We start from the raw sequence: 15,870 nt of genomic DNA on the forward strand, positions 1-15,870 counted from the left end.
AGTCCAAAACTGTTTCAGTCGTTTTTACGTGGTACTGGTTGAAGCGAGCCGAGCCGTGCTTCGACCCGGAAACTGTTTTGCCGCAGTGAAATTCCCACCGATGCCCTTGTTAATTCAGCCCAATTACAAAAGGAATGCCCCGATGCCCTGTTTCAGTCGATCCCCGTCTTGTCTCCTTCATCACTAACACACGCACGCCACCGCAAGAGCCGCCACCGCCGCAAGAGCCTAGGGTTCCGCCGCCGCCACCGCAAGAGCCGCCGCCGCAAGAGCCTCCGGCCCTCCACTCTTCGCCGTCGCAAGAGCCCCTGCCGTCGCTGTCATCCACCGCCTCCACTCGCCGTCATCCGCCGCGGGAGCCGCCGCTGCCTCCACTCGCCGTCATCCCTACTCGCCGGTCCCCTCCATCGCCTCCACTCGCCTTCATCCACCGCCGGCCTCCGATGCCCACTCCCTCGTGCACCCATGTCATCGGCTGTGGTGAGCATTTCTTGGCGAAAAATTTTATTCTTTGTGGATGCTCTGCTTGCTGTATATGATGCATAATGCTTGATGTGGATGCTCTGCTTGCTGTACATGCTGCATAATGCTTGATGTGGATGCTCTGCTTGCTTGAGGCTTGATACATGATGCATGCTTATTGTACATTGATGGGTAAATAAAGATTTCAAGCTTTCTGTTGCTATGGATGCTCTGCTTGATGTACATGCGGATGCTCAGTTTGCTTGCTGGACATGCTTGTTTGCTTGCTGCACATGCTTGTTTGCTATACCAGTTCTTCCGTGTGCTAGAGGATAAATCAGCGTAGCCTTGTTGCTTGGTTGCTATACATGCTGGATATTTTGTATGCTGGTATAAATTATGGTGAAAATGAACTAGATGGAGAAGACAGCGAAGAAGGCAGCTAGGAAGGCGGATAAGGGAGACAAGACAGACAAGGCACTTTGGGATGCATACCATAATAGGATATTTTGCGAGTTGTGTGCGAGGGAAGTTGAAGCAGGCCATAGTCTGGGGGCGTTCTTGAGTCCTAGAGGATATAAGAATTTGGGGGAGAGCTGGTTGCAGATAACTAAGAAAAGTTATGTGAGGATGCAATTCAAGAATAGATGGGAAAATCTCAAAACTATGTATTGTCAATGGAAACAATTGCAAATTGACGCATCTGGACTTGGATGGAATGCTAAGCTAGGAACCATTGATGCTGATACTGATTGGTGGAACACTCACCTAATGGTAAGTTCATGTTACTCATAGTATTTACATTGGGTTTTATATTATCTTAATTATCCATTTATCTGACCTTTTGCTCTTTTGCTATTTTCCAGAAACACCCAGAGCATGCAAAGTATAGGAATGCAGGACCACCCAACTTGGCTGAAATGGACCTCATGTTTGATGACCGTCATGTCACCGGTGCCGAGTCCGCTATCCCCGGTGAGATACCATTGGACAAGGAGGAAGTCACTATTGACGATGACTCTGATAGTGCAGAGGATGATGATGAAGTCATCAAAGCAAAACCAAAGAAGCAGCGCAAGACCAAGTCCTGTAAAGATGATTTTTCTGCTCTAGATGAGAAGAACCCATTTGTTCAGATGTACAAGAAGGCTAGTGATGCGATATGTGTAACGGCTGAAAGTATAAAAGAAGCATCTAGCTCCAGCAAGACTCATCCTCCCCCTTCTCCTCCGGTTGCTCCTGCCCCTCCTCCTCCAGTTGGCCCTAGTATGTACGGATTATGAATTATATGGACAGTCTAATCCTTTAGCTCTCTTTTGTACGGATTATTAGTCATATGGACTATCTTTTGTATTGTACGGGCAATTGTGACTTGCATGGAGTAGCGATGTGACAACATAATTCTTTTACTCACTATTATTCTATGTATATATGAGCAAGAAAGTGAGAAAAATATTTTTATGAAAGATTTTATGCATTACCATAGAACAAATCATTCCATGTCAGTCAAGATACCATTTAAACAATCTATTGGCACTAAATCAACAAGTTACACTGATCTCAGTACTCTAAGGGCATTTTAGGCTTTTCATCAGCTCAGAGTCGTTTCCACAGTTGCGTTGCCAAACAGCTAACCTTTACTATAGCTGTTTCCGTGGCACAGCAGTTTTCCCAGCACAGCAAGTCCACAACTGAATCTATTGAAACTGAAGCCCAAACAAACACAGCCATAGTGGGTTGGCGGCGGGGGAGGATGGGACAAGATCCCTAGTTTCTAGGGTTTGGTCTAGATTTAGACTAGGGAGTATATATATATATAAGGAAAGAGGGGGAGTTTAGGGGCTAATTCGGCCCTCCGATCGTAATCGGACGGTCAGGAAAAAATAGGCTAGGGAGCCCAAACAAGAAAACAGAGATGTTTTGTAGATGTTTGGGGATGATCCGGACACAACGGTGACGACAGTCCGGGTCGGGTCCGGGACAGCTTTCCGGACGCGCGCGCGAGGAGGTCCGCGGACTGACGAGAGAGCCTAGGTTGGGCCTGACGGTAGGCAGTGGGCTGTGCAGAAGTCCTCAGGCTGAGAGAAGAGAAGAGATAGAGGCCCGGCGACTGTTTCCAGAGACCGAAAACGTTCGACGATTTGACCGACTATAATGTCGCTATAGTTATCCGTTGGGCGTCAAACGGACTCCGAATGCGATGAAACTTGGCAGGCGGCCTACTGACAACATAACAAGATCACACGCCAACTCTCATCCCATTCCGAGAACCTTTTCCGGCCACTTATAAAATACTATTTCGGACATGCCGCGGGCGCGTGCAAGTGTGTCTGGACTCAGAACGAACAACGGAAGGAACTGGGAGACCGGGACAGATGCAAGTTTTGAAAAACATGATGATGCAATGCATATGATGACATGATATGAAATGCATGACACGCAAGCAAATGACAAGGCAACAACAGCGAATAACTGGAAGACACCTGGCACATCGGTCTCGGGGCGTCACACTCCCACTAAGGTCCAATAAGGCACATACACTCCCCGGGGGGTTCCGGTAACCCCCCGGTACTTCGGTAAATGCCCGAACTCACCCGAAACCATTCTGATGTCCAAACATAGCCTTCCAATATATCGATCTTTATGTCTCGACCATTTCGAGACTCCTCGTCATGTCCGTGATCACATCCGGGACTCCGAACTACCTTCGGTACATCAAAACACATAAACTCATAATACCGATCGTCATGAACGTTAAGCGTGCGGACCCTACGGGTTTGATAACTATGTAGACATGACCGAGACTCACTTCCGGTCAATAACCAATAGCGGAACCTAGATGCTCATATTGGTTCCTACATATTCTACGAAGATCTTTATCGGTCAAACCGCATAACAACATACATTGTTCCCTTTGTCATCGGTATGTTACTTGCCCGAGATTCGATCATCGGTACCTCAATACCTAGTTCAATCTCGTTACCGGCAAGTCTCTTTACTCGTTCTGTAATACATCATCCCGTAATTAACTCATTAGTCACATTGCTTGCAAGGCTTATAGTGATGTGCATTACCGAGAGGGCCCAGAGATACCTCTCCAATACACGGAGTGACAAATCCTAATCTCGATCTATGCCAACTCAACAAACACCATCGGAGACACCTGTAGAGCATCTTTATAGTCACACGGTTACGTTGTGACGTTTGATAGCACACTAAGTGTTCCTCCGGTATTTGGGAATCGCATAATCTCATAGTCATAGGAACATGTATAGGTTATGGAGAAAGCAATAGCAATAAACTAAACGATCATAGTGCTAAGCTAACGGATGGGTCAAGTCAATCATATCATTCTCTAATGATGTGATCACGTTCATCAAATGACAACTCTTGTCCATGGCTAGGAAACTTAACCATCTTTGATTAACGAGCTAGTCAAGTAGAGGCATACTAGTGACACTCTGTTTGTCTATCTATTCACACATGTACTAAGTTTCCGGTTAATACAATTCTAGCATGAATAATAAACATTTATCATGATATAAGGAAATATAAATAACAACTTTATTATTGCCTCTAGGGCATATTTCCTTCACCCCCTCTAGTGCTTTCTTCGCCCGATATTTTTAATATATTCCAAAACTGACTTTCTGGAGTTTCAGGACTTTTGGAGTTGTGCAGAATAGGTCTCTAATATTTCCTATTTTTCTAGCTCAGGATTCCAGCTGCCGGCATTCTCCCTCTTCATGTAAACCTTGTAAAACAAGAGAGAAAAGGCATAAGTATTGTGACATAATGTGTAATAACAGCTCATAATGCAATAAATATCGATATAAAAGCATGATGCAAAATGGATGTATCAAGGCTCGTCATGGTGGTAGTCAAATTTTTCTTTCATTCTTGAAGTGTTCTTCAAGATTCTTTCTCGAAGTTAAGATTCGGCAAGCTATACTCCTAAAGATACATGATGTTGAACACATGTGTTGTTTTCAGAGTTCAAGCAGTTTTCATCTTGCATTCTGAAGTGCAAATTCTCTCTCCTTTATCTTTTGATGTGGTGGGATATCATTCTTGATTCACGAGGAGACACGAAGAGAGGAACAAGTTATAACGAAGCACCAATCAAAGCTCCCAGCAGGATCCAGGGCGATGGCGGTTGCAGCCCGCCAGCGGCAATAAATGGTGCCCCAAGCTCTAATCTTGGTGCAGGAGATGCGGGTTGATCACCCACAAGTGTAGGGGGTCAGAACGGTCTTCGAGGGTAGTATTTCACCCAAATTTATTGATTCAACACAAGGGAAGTGAAAGAATATGTATAAGCCTTAGTAGTTGAGTTGTCAATTCAACCACACCTGAGAATTAATTCCCTGTAGCAATTTTATTAGTAACACGGTAATATGATAGTAGTAATAGTAGAGTAACAGTAACAGTAGTACTGTAGTAGCAGTGGTAGCAGATTTGTAGAAGCAGCAGTAATAGTAACTTGAGTAACAACAGTAGTACTAAAGCGTAGGCCGTGGAGCAGAGATGGATATTTGGATGAAATTCAATATGTAACAGTCACAACCTAGAGCGATATACAATAGCTCCAATTCATCAATCATGTGTAGGCATGCATTCCATATATAGTCATACGTGCTTGCAATAAGAAGTTGCATGACAACTTTTGTCCTACCCTCCCATGGCAGCGGGGTCCTATTGGAAAGTAAGGGTAATTAAGGCACTCCGTCTAACGGAGAACCAAAACAAAGCATTAGCAAATAGTAAATACATAAACTTCTCAAATTACAGTCATCCCTGAAGAGTATCACAATTATTGTCATTTTGGAGTCTGGGGTTCAAAAAATAGTATGTGCATATAACTTGCAGGTAAGATCAACATCTCATATAAATAATCCTGAAAAGCTAAGTGTTCAGATCGGAAATCATGGCACTCGGGCCTTAGTGACAAGCATTAAGCATGGCAAAGTCATAGCAACATCAATCTCGGAACATAGTGGATATTAGGGAACATGCCCTAACAAATTGACTCGCATCCATCTACATCATTGTCCAGCAAGCCTACAAAGGAATTACTTACTCCCAGCGGTGAGCATCATGAAATAGTTGATGGAGAAAGGTTGGTGATGACGAAGGCGACGAATCCCTCACTCTCGAGCCCCGAACGGACTCCAGATTAGGGCTTCAAACGAAGAACGGGAAGTGGCGGCGGCTCTGTATTTTAAAACATGATAAAGCTTTCTTTTTGATTTTTTTTCTCGGGAAGACAATACTTTTAGGCTTAAAATTAGGTTAGAAGAGGACCCGTGGGGCCCACAAGTTCACAAGGCATGCACTGGAGGGTGGGGCGCCCCCTGAGCTTGTGGCTTACATGTGGCCCCCTCCGGCAGTTCTTTGCTCCAGTATTTTTTATATATTCCATAAATATCCTCGTAAAGTTTCATCCAATTCTGAAAGCTTTTATTTCTCCACAAAAATAACATCAAGGTAGTTCTGCTAAAAGCAACGTTAATTCGGGTTAGTTTCGTTCAAATCATGCAAATCAGAGTCCAACAAGAGAAAAATGTTCGAAAAAGTAGATACAATGAAGACGTATCACAGGTGAGGACAGACGAAGCTCTCCATGGCGCGAGGTGGCTGTAGGAAGCAAAAGTCATCGAAGATTTGGGTAGAAGGCGGGGCGGAACGGCGGGCGCGTTTTCCCTCCCGCCAAGTCGCGCGTGGGATAGAGAAAACCGTAAAGAAGGGGAAAACTGGAGATTTGAGGGTTGTGGGCGATTTTTTTAGAGCTCCGCATAAAAGAGAATGCGGTGTTGCGACCGACCGAATATACGGTATCTGTTCGGGATGTTTTTTCCGTCCTGGTAATGTATATGGGCGGTTATTTTGTAGGTCGGGTGGATATAGCGGTTCTGCTAGAGTTGCTCTTAGCATCTTTTCTTCCTAGGGCATCATAATACTCTCTCCTCTTTTTAATTGTTTTGTCACATTATGTTTTTATTAGCATCTGTACACCATAAAGCAGCGGGAAGGACGTAAGAGCAAAGTCTGAATAGCAGAGAGACATGCGGCGGGGACAAGAGCAAGTGCGGACAAGAGAGTGTTCGCGTCACTGCTCTGTTTTAGCGAACGAGCTCACAGCTTTACATGTCTCGTCTCATGTGCTTCAAGTCTAGTTTAAGATCCATGCACCTCACCAATGACAGCCAATGCATTCGCGTGGAAATCTCGCAGAACTGAAATATTTCCGAACAAAATTATTTGCCTGTCATACTATCAAAAATTGTCTTATATATATATATATATATATATATTGAGTTACCGAGGGAGTACTTAACAAATAAACCAACCAATCAATCAGAAAATTATCTATCTCCTTCTCATCCCCCCTCGCGTCGCCTCCCGTGGGGCTACCGGGGGAGAAACCCTAGCCACCACCCGCCACCACCTCCTCCATCCTCTCCCTCCCCTCGTCATCCCCAGATGAGGCTGCCGGGAATTCCCGTGCACCGCCAGTGAGGGGGACAGCGGGGCCCTGGCGCCTCCGACCATGGCGTAGTTGGGAGGGCCAGCGCATGGCGGCGGATCGGATCGGCTGCACGCCCTCTTCCTTCGGGTGCTTCTCCTGGCGGCGTGGCATTGCTTGTTGGCGCAACGTGGAGGGTGGCTTCGGCAAGGGGGGCGTCCGATCTGCGGTGCAAGGATCCTGGAGCGGCGGCTCCGAACATGGCGGTGATTCCGCCCCCTCCACCGGGGATGATGGATCCGGAGGAGGCTCCTTGTGGCGGCGCCTAGGAGCGGTGGATCACGGGATCCCGAACCCAGGTTCATCACAGGAGGTCCTCGTGGCGACGATTTGGCGGCGGAGGTGTGTAGATTTGGGGGATCTTTCGAAAACCCTAGGTTATGGCTCACCGCTACTTTTCGGCTGCCACCTAAAGATCGTGGCGATGGTTGTCAGTTGTTGTGGCCTGGCGCGAGCCGGAGCAGCGAGGCATGGGCGAGTAGTGCTTTCCCGCAGGCGGCGTCGCGGTTGCGTTCTCCTCCGCTGTTCCGACCGGCGGCGTGGGAGCCTACTGGTTTTGCTTCAACAATGGAGGTAGACCTAGGGTTCTTCTTGCGCCAAGACGGTGTTCTGCTTGATGTCGGCCCTCTTTGATCTGGTCGTTGATGAGTTCCGGAAGGCTCTGTGGGAGATCTCCTTTGGGTGCTTGACGCCTGTAGATTGCTGGATCGGATGGGATTTGGTCGTGCCCGCCCCTATTTCAGCCTGTGTGGCTTCGAGAGGGCGTGACACGAAGCTTAGTTGTCTGTTGACATTATGGGACATGTCGGTGTGTCAATTTCCATGGTGAAGACAGTAGCGGAGAAGATCATGGTGGCTAAGGTTTGAGGCCTAGTAATGGTGGATCGAATCTTCCAGGCGATGACGACTTTGCTTGGTGTTTCGTGACTTGTAGAAGTGGCATCGGTAAGTGAGGCCGACAAAACAGGAGGAGTGCAGAAAGTCTTAGCTTTCAAGGTGAAAACCCAAGTACTGCCTTAATTGGATGAGCCTGGCAGTGACCTTGTTGAAGGCATTGTTTTTTAGAGCGTGGATTTTTTTCAGGGTGGAAACCTAATACCTATGATCGGGCGGCAACGGCGCTTGTGCACTATTTCTTTCTTGGAGGCTTCGCTTGTGGAGAATTTGGACTTCAGGTGTTGACCTTGTTGAAGGCATTATTTTTTAGAGCGCGGAGTTTCTCCAAGGTGAAAACCTAAGACCTATGATCGGGCGGCGGCGGCGCTTGTGCACTGTTTCTTTTCTGGAGGTGTCGCTTGTGGAGAATTTGGACTTCAGGTGTTGTCTTGTGAAGAATTTGGACTTCAGGTGTTGTCTTCATGGTGTTTTGTGCTACTGTTACAAAGAATTGATCACTGTAGCAGGATCGTCCGCTTTTTCTTCTTTTTAGGTCGTGTGCATCTGTAATGTTTTTAGGACATTGCTTTGTCGTAGTGGCTCCGTGATATAAATATATTCTCTTTTGTGTCAAAATAAAATCAATCAGAAAATTTGAGAGGAATTGGAAGAAGCAGCAGGAGGTTTCACCATCAGACAGGCATGCGACAATGTGTATATTCACGTTACTAGCAATCACTTGGTAGTATTCATCATCATTCAGAAGCCTTCAGATTTTAACAAGGACGACAAGCGAATCATGCATTGTAGTACTATAACAGGTAATGAAACAGTGCCCGGCCACGGGAAGAATCTAGGCTGAAACACAAACCTGGCTGCTTCATCTGCCTTCTACAGTAGTATAGCACAGGGCCACGGTTACAAGCAGCTGGTAACAGCGCCTGGATACCACCTTAACATAATTACATCTTGCATGTAACAAGTATACACACCTGATAGTCGTAGCTCTTGCAAGTCTTGAATCCAGCCTTCGCCGATTACACTGCTGGCCTGCGGCAATCAGCACTGAAGAATCACTTCACATTCCTCCTCTTTCTGCTCCATGGGACAATCCTACATCTGCGCAGATAGGATTTTCCGATCCAACAGTTATCAATATACAACTCATCATGCTCAACAAGGCCGAATTTTCTTGCCTTATATACTTCAGTGCGATGGAAGCAACTTCAAGGAAACCTTCCAGGGCTTCTGGGACGGGGGGTGGATATAATTGGCGGGTAAATACTGGATAGAATTACTTCAAGAAAGTTGTGTCATCATCATCTTCGTCTGTATCTAACTCAAGCCCCTCGGCAGCTAGAAGCCTACTGATCTCACTCATCTTGTCTTCCTCTTCTCTCTTGCGCATGATGTCCCTCTTCCGTAATACGAGGGTATGTCTTTTTAGAGTTGTGCTGTAGAACTCCATAGAAGCCTTCCTTTCCTTGGCGAGTAATCTCCTTTCCTCCTCTGGGTCAACCTGGATCCAGTGGTTCTAAGTAAACCATAGTACACCATGCAGGATAATTGTCTTATAATTACCTTCGACCTAGAGAGACGCCGCGCCCGAAGCGTCAATTCTCGTTGTTGTTGCTCGGCCCAAGCAGCTACCGCCATGTCTCCACGTTTATCGAAAGCTTTTCGTTTTTTCATCACCCACTCCATCCATGCCTGAGAAGCCTGATTGACGAAAAACATATTTTTTAGCATTCAAGAATACCTCTTTTCTTTTCACCTCAGTGCTCTCAATTTCAAATTATCATAGTGATATAAGAATTTTGAATCCTTCTTTGTGTTCTCCTAGTTACACAATAGACAGTAGGATGTTTAATTATTTCAATATGGTACATGATTCCAGTTACAGACTTTTATTGACATCCATTAGTTATTCCTGAATGCCATTATCACTGGCCCAGTTTAGGAACAATACATTGGATGATAATCCCCGCTCCAAGGGTAAAGGAGTTAGCTCACAAAGATGAAGAAGTGCTAGCTTTAATAAATTCGGTTTTTTTTAGAATCGTCTTAGAAGAAGAAAATGCTCTATGTAATTCACATTATGCGGTTAACACTAGTAGACCTACATGAATTTAAGACAATTAGCAAAAATCAATTAACAAACATGCAACTTCCTGCCAATCATCACAATAAGTAGTTGACCATAGAAATTCAGACCTTCATTGGATTCACAAAATGCTCTTTATCGTATGTCTTTCTCCTTTCGTCATCGATCAACAGCTCATATGCTGCTTGGATTTTGATGAAACGGGCTTCAGCGGTCTCTCCTTCCTCAAGGGTTCCCTTACCATCATAAACTTTGAGACAACAAAATAATCAGATAGAATAAATTAGCTTATTATTTGGTTATGCATGCAAAATAGCATGAATTTTAAAAAACGGTGCCCAGTATATTCTGACGGCAAGAATTTCCTCCATGGTTCATTGTTAGCTGTGGCCTATCACAACTTCTGTTTATGCAGTTTCGTACACATTTCCCAGTCAATAGCTATGAGTTGAGGAATCAGACTGTTGGTCCACCAAAATCTGGAAGTCCTTATATTCAAAAAAAAAATTGGAAGTCTATTTATAGTATCAACGTGATCTATACACGGTGTAATTGATGTTTTATGGCTGAATCCACATCATACAACAATATAATTAAATTACTGAGTCAATACTGTAAACTAATAAATAGTCATCAACGTGCACCTATGTGTAAAGCTTACACTATGGCAAACAGAATTCATTCAAAAACAAGCATATGCCCACATCCTACTTTTTTGTGCGTAAACCCACATTTTACTTAATAACACGACACTTACTACTCCCTCCGTCCCATAATATAAGAACGTTTTTGACATTAGTGTAGTGTTAAAAACGTTCTTATATTTTGGGACAGAGGGAGTAGTTACCAAGTCTGAATAGTAAGGGCGGATGAATTACTTAGTGATCTAAACACTCTTATATTTCTTTTAGTAGGGAGTAACAAACAACATATTCGTCGGAATCGTGTGAAATTGTAAGTACAGAAATACTGCCTACAAAAGTTAATGTGTGGAACGCAGTTAATAGAACGACCACATTGTGCGGATACATAAAAGGGTAAAGAAGCAAACCATCAGGGTGATAGAACTTGGCCAATCTCCTGTACGCGACCTTTATGGTCTCCTCGTCGGCATCCCTTTCCAGCTCTACAAACCACAACAACACACATTAGCTTCACACAGAAAATTCTAAGACCACTATAGCCATCTCACAAGGACACATTATAGTGCTACTACTATGAGAAACACACAGTTTTGGACCGAACTACAGAACCACCACAGCAGCAAGCTCCTCGAACGACCAAATCTAGCAACAAATTCCCAAATTTTGAATAATCGAAGCCCGGCAGTATTGAAGGATTTGGCAGCTGAACTGATCAGCAACTCATGAAAAAGCAAAAAACAGATATGCTAAATCATAATTGCAAATCCATGCATGCGCTTCTCTCACTAGCATCATAGGCCATAGCTTCGTCGTACCGAGCGTCTCGTACGGGGACTTCTCGGAATCCCAGCTGGCCGCGCGCGTGGCCGCCCTCCTCCGCACGCCCCCGGCCGCCCTCGCGACCTCGTCGAGCACGAAGGCGGACGACGCCTTGGACGGGACGCGGAAGCCCACGCGGAGCCGCGGCGCGAACCCGAGCCGCCTGGCGCCGCCTCGGCCGGCGGCGGCGGAAGAGTAGTAGGTGTGGAGGAGGGCGGAGGTGGCTCGGAGGCTGCTCATCGCCGGCGACCTGGGGCGCAGGGGTTAGGGGAGGGGGACGAGCCGGAGCTCGGAGCGGCGGGCGGTTGTGTGGTGGGAGCTGGAAGGGAGGGAACGCCTCCCGACGGTGACACGTTGATAAATTCTCGTCTCAAAAATTTGTACACTGCCAGTGGAGTATCTTTTTCGTCAGTGACACTTATATGTTGCTAAAACACAAACAATCCATCTTCCAAATCTTCCGAGTCATCTCTCAAGCAAATAATTACAGTACTTTACTTTGCAGAAGATGCTTTTGTAGAGAGGTGCAGCAACATAGAGTCTTCAATTTCTGATACAGGAAAGAGCAGCAGCATTTCAGCTGGTACTATATTTATTCATTGCCAGTAAATGCTATGTATACAGCCATACAGGTATATTTACAAATTACAGGTGCTGTACAGGGGGGCAGAGCTGATCAGTTCTACCCTACAATGCCCTTCTCTTCTGCATAACTCATAGGCCATGGTTAGCTTTCTTCTATACATACACAAACCAAAACCATATGATCAGACATCCATCCACATCCATCCATCTATCCATCTAGCTGAAGCTTCTTGCGGTGTTCTAAAAGCTTAGGTTATGCAAGTCATTTCTTTTTAGAACCACTGCGAGCGTAGGTGTGCGCTCTTTCCCACTGCGCGATGTCTTCTATCTGGGACGGCGGGGGCGGCAGGATCTCACGCTCTACCATGTCCCAGCCGTCCACAATGCTGTCGGGTGCTCCGCCGTGCTTCGGCGGCTTACCGGTGTACAAGAAACTCGTGTTCGAGTTCAGGAGGAGGTTATCTAGAGAGCTCGGCTGGTTAAAACAGAGATTGTATTAGGCAATGCGATGCACTGAAAGTAGATCCTATGCGAGCAAAAAAGAACTAAGTGGGAGTTTACCATGATAGCTGTGTGCGTGCTGTCCAACATACTGCTGTTAGATGAGATGGCCGAGCTTGCCTTCCATATTGATCTGTTTAGCTGTTGTGCCTGCTTTTCTGATCTGCAAGCAGAATTGTAAGGATCATTTAACCATTTTTTTACTCATGCACCCCCTTAAAACGGCCTTTTATTATTTGCAAAATAGTGCTACAACATCTTTAGTTGTACACTTTCGGCAGTTTTAAGGAAAATAGATAGATACAATTTGCAAATTTGCGCAGATTATGGAAGAGCCAGAATATATGCTTGTCATTCTCTAAGAACAGTATGAATTGTACCTTGAGGCGATATTTGATTCAAGAGCAGCTCGAAGGGTCTTTGAAGATGATAACATATGGAGCATCTTTGCAAATGCGTCAAAAGTAGAAAGATTGGGTGGCACATCCAAGCCCAATGAGTTATAGTAGTAGGCAGTGATGGCAGAAACACTTGTCTTTAGCAAAGATATCCCTCTTTGCAAGTCTTGATGCCTCTCAATGGAGTGAGAAGATGCGGCTGAGAAGTTGAAGCTATTGCTTCTCTTGGAGTCAAAAAGGGATTTCTGATCCGAGTCCACAGAATCAACACCAAAGTTACCCGAACCACTTTCTGTCCATGAATTTTCCTCTCCAACAGAACAATTATTTTGCCTTGGCACAAAAAGTGGGTAAACCTTGCTGGAAAAAAAGAGAACAGTCTCACGTCAATAAAGATTTTAAATATTATTAAAGAGACAGAGATATGTCGCCTTTTTCTTGACAGAGTACCTCTGGGATTGTCGTGTGCTCCAGTAGCTACTCCGCTGCCATACACGTGAACAAGAAGCCTAATACAAAACATATATAATATATTAGCCGCACAAAGTTACTGGATAACCAATAGAAAGCTCATGTTGCTACTCATGCTATTAGAAATCTAACCAGGCTGAACTTACAGAATATGTACATACTTTGCATACATACAAATGACACATGAAGGATCGCGCTGACTATGTATAAGGTTCTACGCTCGGCTTATACAAGTTATATATCCACAGAGATATTCACGACAAAATAACTACATTTACAGGACAAGAATGACCGTTGTTATTCATACTACTTAGAAGTTTATATTGTTTGACCGACAGGATTGAATGATTGTATCTTCAGATGTACTAGCATGCTAACTTCAAGAGTAAGCTTATGACAACAGATTAAGAGCACATAGTTGGATCTTACCCCAAAACCGGCTACATGAAGGGCTGGTGCGGATAGGATATGAATTGCAATGCTGAGGACTTGCAACATGTACCTGTCACAAAAAGAAAATTATGTTACCCAACATTCAGAACCAAATGCACACAGTACTAAATGCAAACTGTTCTCAAACAATCTGTCTAGCCCAATAAAATAATATTACAATAACACAAAACATGTTAGTCTTGTTGGTCACAACTCACAAATAGGACTGTTAGACTCCATATGTAACTCCTTGCCCTGATTTTTCACTTGCATAAACTAATGAAAATCAAATGCATTTCTCTATGTTCTACGCTCTGATTTTTTTTAGAAACAAACAATCTTATATAAGGTATTTACATGATTAGACAGAATGAGGAAGGGTGCAATTTACTTACGACCATGAATCATAAAAGAATGGACATTCATTTAATCATTCTGGTAATCAAGAGCATAATATCAGAACAACTAATAAGTGGTAGTTTGAGGAAAGAAGTATAACCCCAAGGAAGCTGATAACTCCTCTGATGGAACTGAATGTGGATCGAGACCACGAGGTAGACGAATACCACATATAACATCGTACGGATCACTGTGACCATCCTTCTTTTCTCCATCTATAATAGCCTACAAATTGAAAATTGTGTATATAAATCTTTGTCTATGCATGGTAATTCAGGTAGCATTAATATCAAATTAATCATTTTTTATGTGAAAAAATTTAGTAGGTGAATATGCAACAATTAAATTATTAACATATAAAGCTGGTGTGTGAAATATGTAGAAGTAAATTAGTTACAGTCACATGCTCTAAATATGAGCAAAGTTGAATGCAACTGAAGTTCTCACTAGGAATCCCAAAATATACATATATAGGAAGAAAACACAAAGCCACTAAAACAGACAAGACCATAATACTTACTCGCCTCATTGGGAACAACCTGCAAAGCTGCTTTACAGCTTTGGACTGACGTTTCAGACGTTCGGAGGTTGTTGCCATCTGCCACAAAAGTGTATTTCAATTCCAGAGAATACCAAAACCGACAGACATAATCGCATAAATGATGGATATTGGATAATAAGTAAGAAATGAAGAGGCATGTTAGGACTTACAAGACCCATCTGTGCTGCTTTCATGGCATTGGTGTGCATCGTTGATGAATCGGTTTGCTTCGTTTTTAGCTGAAGATGGTGGAAAAGATATATTCAGGATCAGTAATTTCTTAGTACTCCCTCAGATCCGTATTACTTGTCGCTCAAACGGAGGTATCTAGCGCTGAAATACGTCTAGATACATCCGCTTGAGCGACAACAAATATGGATCAGACGGAGTAGTGAATTTCACATTTCATCAAAGAGAAACACAGAGAAAGAAACAATTTTACCGTGATAAAAGCCACATTCAATGTACCACTTTTCACCTTGAGATCACTTGATGCCTGCTTGATCTTCATCTTCTCTGCAAACACATTAATTACCACAACTCAGTACCGCAAACTGGCAACTGGTAACAAGATACAATCCGCAAGAGTAAAAGAGATTAACCTAACGCAGTTCGACTCTTCAACTCGCTGAGCCGATCCCTCAGCTCCTTGATGTCGTGAGCTTTGCTCAGTTTCCACATCCTCTGCTCCTCCGCTTTCCTCTGCCAGAAATAGGCGAAACAGGCCAAAGTTATACTCTGTCTGTACAACTTTTCATTCGAAACATATAATATTTCTGTATAGTTCTCCAGCACCAATTGTATCCAATTGTAAAATGATTAAATGTGAGCTACAAATCACTCTAGGTTCAGGCATGTGCCGGGCAATAGATTCCAGACCCGAGGCACAAACACATGGAAATTGCCAGACTGAGAGATGGAAACCCAAACTAGTTAGCACTGAATTGGAGGACTGGCGAGTCGGGCACAGCGAGAGCGACGGACCAACCTTTGCCTCGAGGCGCGCGGCGATGCGGGACTGGAGGGTGTCGCGGAGGTTCCTCCTCAGGCGCAGCGTCGCGTGGTACTCGAACAGCCTGCGCAGACAAAAAAAAATCCGACGCCGGGGCGGG

The 15,870-nt window shown here is 44.4% G+C and overlaps 3 protein-coding genes across 4 annotated transcripts in view; 1 reads left to right on the forward strand and 2 right to left on the reverse strand.

The window, feature by feature from the left end:
• The first annotated feature begins 1,092 nt into the window (after positions 1-1,092).
• Positions 1,093-1,870, forward strand: LOC119357724 (uncharacterized protein At2g29880-like). The gene is made up of 2 exons (XM_037624578.1): positions 1,093-1,236; positions 1,329-1,870. Exons 1-2 carry the CDS (start codon positions 1,093-1,095, stop codon positions 1,743-1,745), a joined length of 561 nt encoding a protein of 186 aa, XP_037480475.1. The 3' UTR covers positions 1,746-1,870.
• Positions 1,871-8,563: 6,693 nt separating this feature from the next.
• Positions 8,564-11,768, reverse strand: LOC119353727 (uncharacterized J domain-containing protein C4H3.01-like). 2 transcript variants are annotated; one of them, XR_005170501.1, is made up of 6 exons: positions 11,428-11,768; positions 11,020-11,094; positions 10,079-10,218; positions 9,446-9,583; positions 9,061-9,383; positions 8,564-8,983 (listed from the first exon to the last, which is right to left on the reverse strand). XR_005170501.1 is itself a non-coding variant. In XM_037620383.1 (5 exons), exons 1-5 carry the CDS (start codon positions 11,669-11,671, stop codon positions 9,159-9,161), a joined length of 822 nt encoding a protein of 273 aa, XP_037476280.1. In that variant the 5' UTR covers positions 11,672-11,768; the 3' UTR covers positions 8,564-9,158. The 2 variants fall into 2 exon arrangements, 1 of the variants encoding a protein (XP_037476280.1); XM_037620383.1 differs by having other exon boundaries at positions 8,564-9,383.
• A 217-nt stretch (positions 11,769-11,985) lies between these two features.
• The window catches only part of LOC119353728, a 4,392-nt gene continuing 507 nt past the window's right edge, over positions 11,986-15,870 (reverse strand). Inside the window, exons 2-12 of the mRNA XM_037620384.1 lie at positions 15,747-15,834; positions 15,361-15,460; positions 15,201-15,274; positions 14,929-14,997; positions 14,738-14,815; positions 14,318-14,442; positions 13,816-13,888; positions 13,366-13,424; positions 12,898-13,275; positions 12,578-12,680; positions 11,986-12,491 (exon numbers count right to left, since the gene is read on the reverse strand). Coding sequence (XP_037476281.1) covers positions 12,279-12,491; positions 12,578-12,680; positions 12,898-13,275; positions 13,366-13,424; positions 13,816-13,888; positions 14,318-14,442; positions 14,738-14,815; positions 14,929-14,997; positions 15,201-15,274; positions 15,361-15,460; positions 15,747-15,834 — 1,360 coding nt within the window. The 3' untranslated portion in view covers positions 11,986-12,278. The remainder of the gene's footprint in view (positions 12,492-12,577; positions 12,681-12,897; positions 13,276-13,365; positions 13,425-13,815; positions 13,889-14,317; positions 14,443-14,737; positions 14,816-14,928; positions 14,998-15,200; positions 15,275-15,360; positions 15,461-15,746; positions 15,835-15,870) is intronic.

This window comes from Triticum dicoccoides, chromosome 2A, assembly GCF_002162155.2.
Source record: "Triticum dicoccoides isolate Atlit2015 ecotype Zavitan chromosome 2A, WEW_v2.0, whole genome shotgun sequence".
NCBI classification, from domain to species: domain Eukaryota; kingdom Viridiplantae; phylum Streptophyta; class Magnoliopsida; order Poales; family Poaceae; genus Triticum; species Triticum dicoccoides.

Bases quoted from the DNA above. Each gene is read 5' to 3' on its own strand.
- LOC119357724 (XM_037624578.1), top strand. From the start codon at position 1,093: ATGCAATTCAAGAATAGATGGGAAAATCTCAAAACTATGTATTGTCAA. The intron at 1,237-1,328 runs GTAAGTTCATGT...GCTATTTTCCAG, and splicing joins GGTGGAACACTCACCTAATG to AAACACCCAGAGCATGCAAA.
- LOC119353727 (XM_037620383.1), bottom strand. From the start codon at position 11,671: ATGAGCAGCCTCCGAGCCACCTCCGCCCTCCTCCACACCTACTACTCT. The intron at 10,219-11,019 runs GTTTGCTTCTTT...GTTGTCTCAAAG, and splicing joins CAAGTTCTATCACCCTGATG to TTTATGATGGTAAGGGAACC. The intron at 9,384-9,445 runs GTAATTATAAGA...CACTGGATCCAG, and splicing joins GGCGTCTCTCTAGGTCGAAG to GTTGACCCAGAGGAGGAAAG.